The sequence below is a fragment of the Penaeus monodon genome, chromosome 15 (genome assembly GCF_015228065.2).
Source record: "Penaeus monodon isolate SGIC_2016 chromosome 15, NSTDA_Pmon_1, whole genome shotgun sequence".
NCBI classification, from domain to species: Eukaryota; Metazoa; Arthropoda; class Malacostraca; order Decapoda; family Penaeidae; genus Penaeus; species Penaeus monodon.
In genome coordinates, this window is record NC_051400.1 from 40,269,580 (window position 1) to 40,269,905 (window position 326).

Genomic DNA, 326 nt, shown 5'->3' on the forward strand with positions numbered 1-326 from the left:
AACTAACACTCCCCAACGGCGTCTGCAGGTGAAGGAAGATTGGAAATACGTGGCCATGGTACTGGACCGGCTTTTCCTGTGGATCTTCACCCTGGCAGTGCTGGTGGGCACGGCTGGCATCATCCTGCAGGCACCCTCGCTGTATGACGACCGCGTTCCCCTCGACAAGAAACTCAGCGAGGTGTTCCGAGCTCATCCTTCCAATAACTAATCATTCCCCGGGGTTATGGAGTGCGCGTTGGGACGAGGTGCCAATGAGTTTGTTTGTTTTTTTTTATCAAGATATTATTAATATTATTGTTATCTTTCTCTTGCAAGGATCAGTC

At 49.7% G+C, this 326-nt stretch overlaps 1 protein-coding gene across 1 annotated transcript in view; it reads left to right on the forward strand.

Moving 5' to 3' along the window:
• The window catches only part of LOC119582038 (acetylcholine receptor subunit alpha-like), a 1,143-nt gene extending 823 nt beyond the window's left edge, over positions 1-320 (forward strand). The window contains exon 2 of the mRNA XM_037930278.1: positions 29-320. Within this exon, the coding sequence (XP_037786206.1) occupies positions 29-211 (183 nt within the window). The 3' untranslated portion in view covers positions 212-320. The remainder of the gene's footprint in view (positions 1-28) is intronic.
• The last annotated feature ends 6 nt before the right edge of the window (positions 321-326 follow it).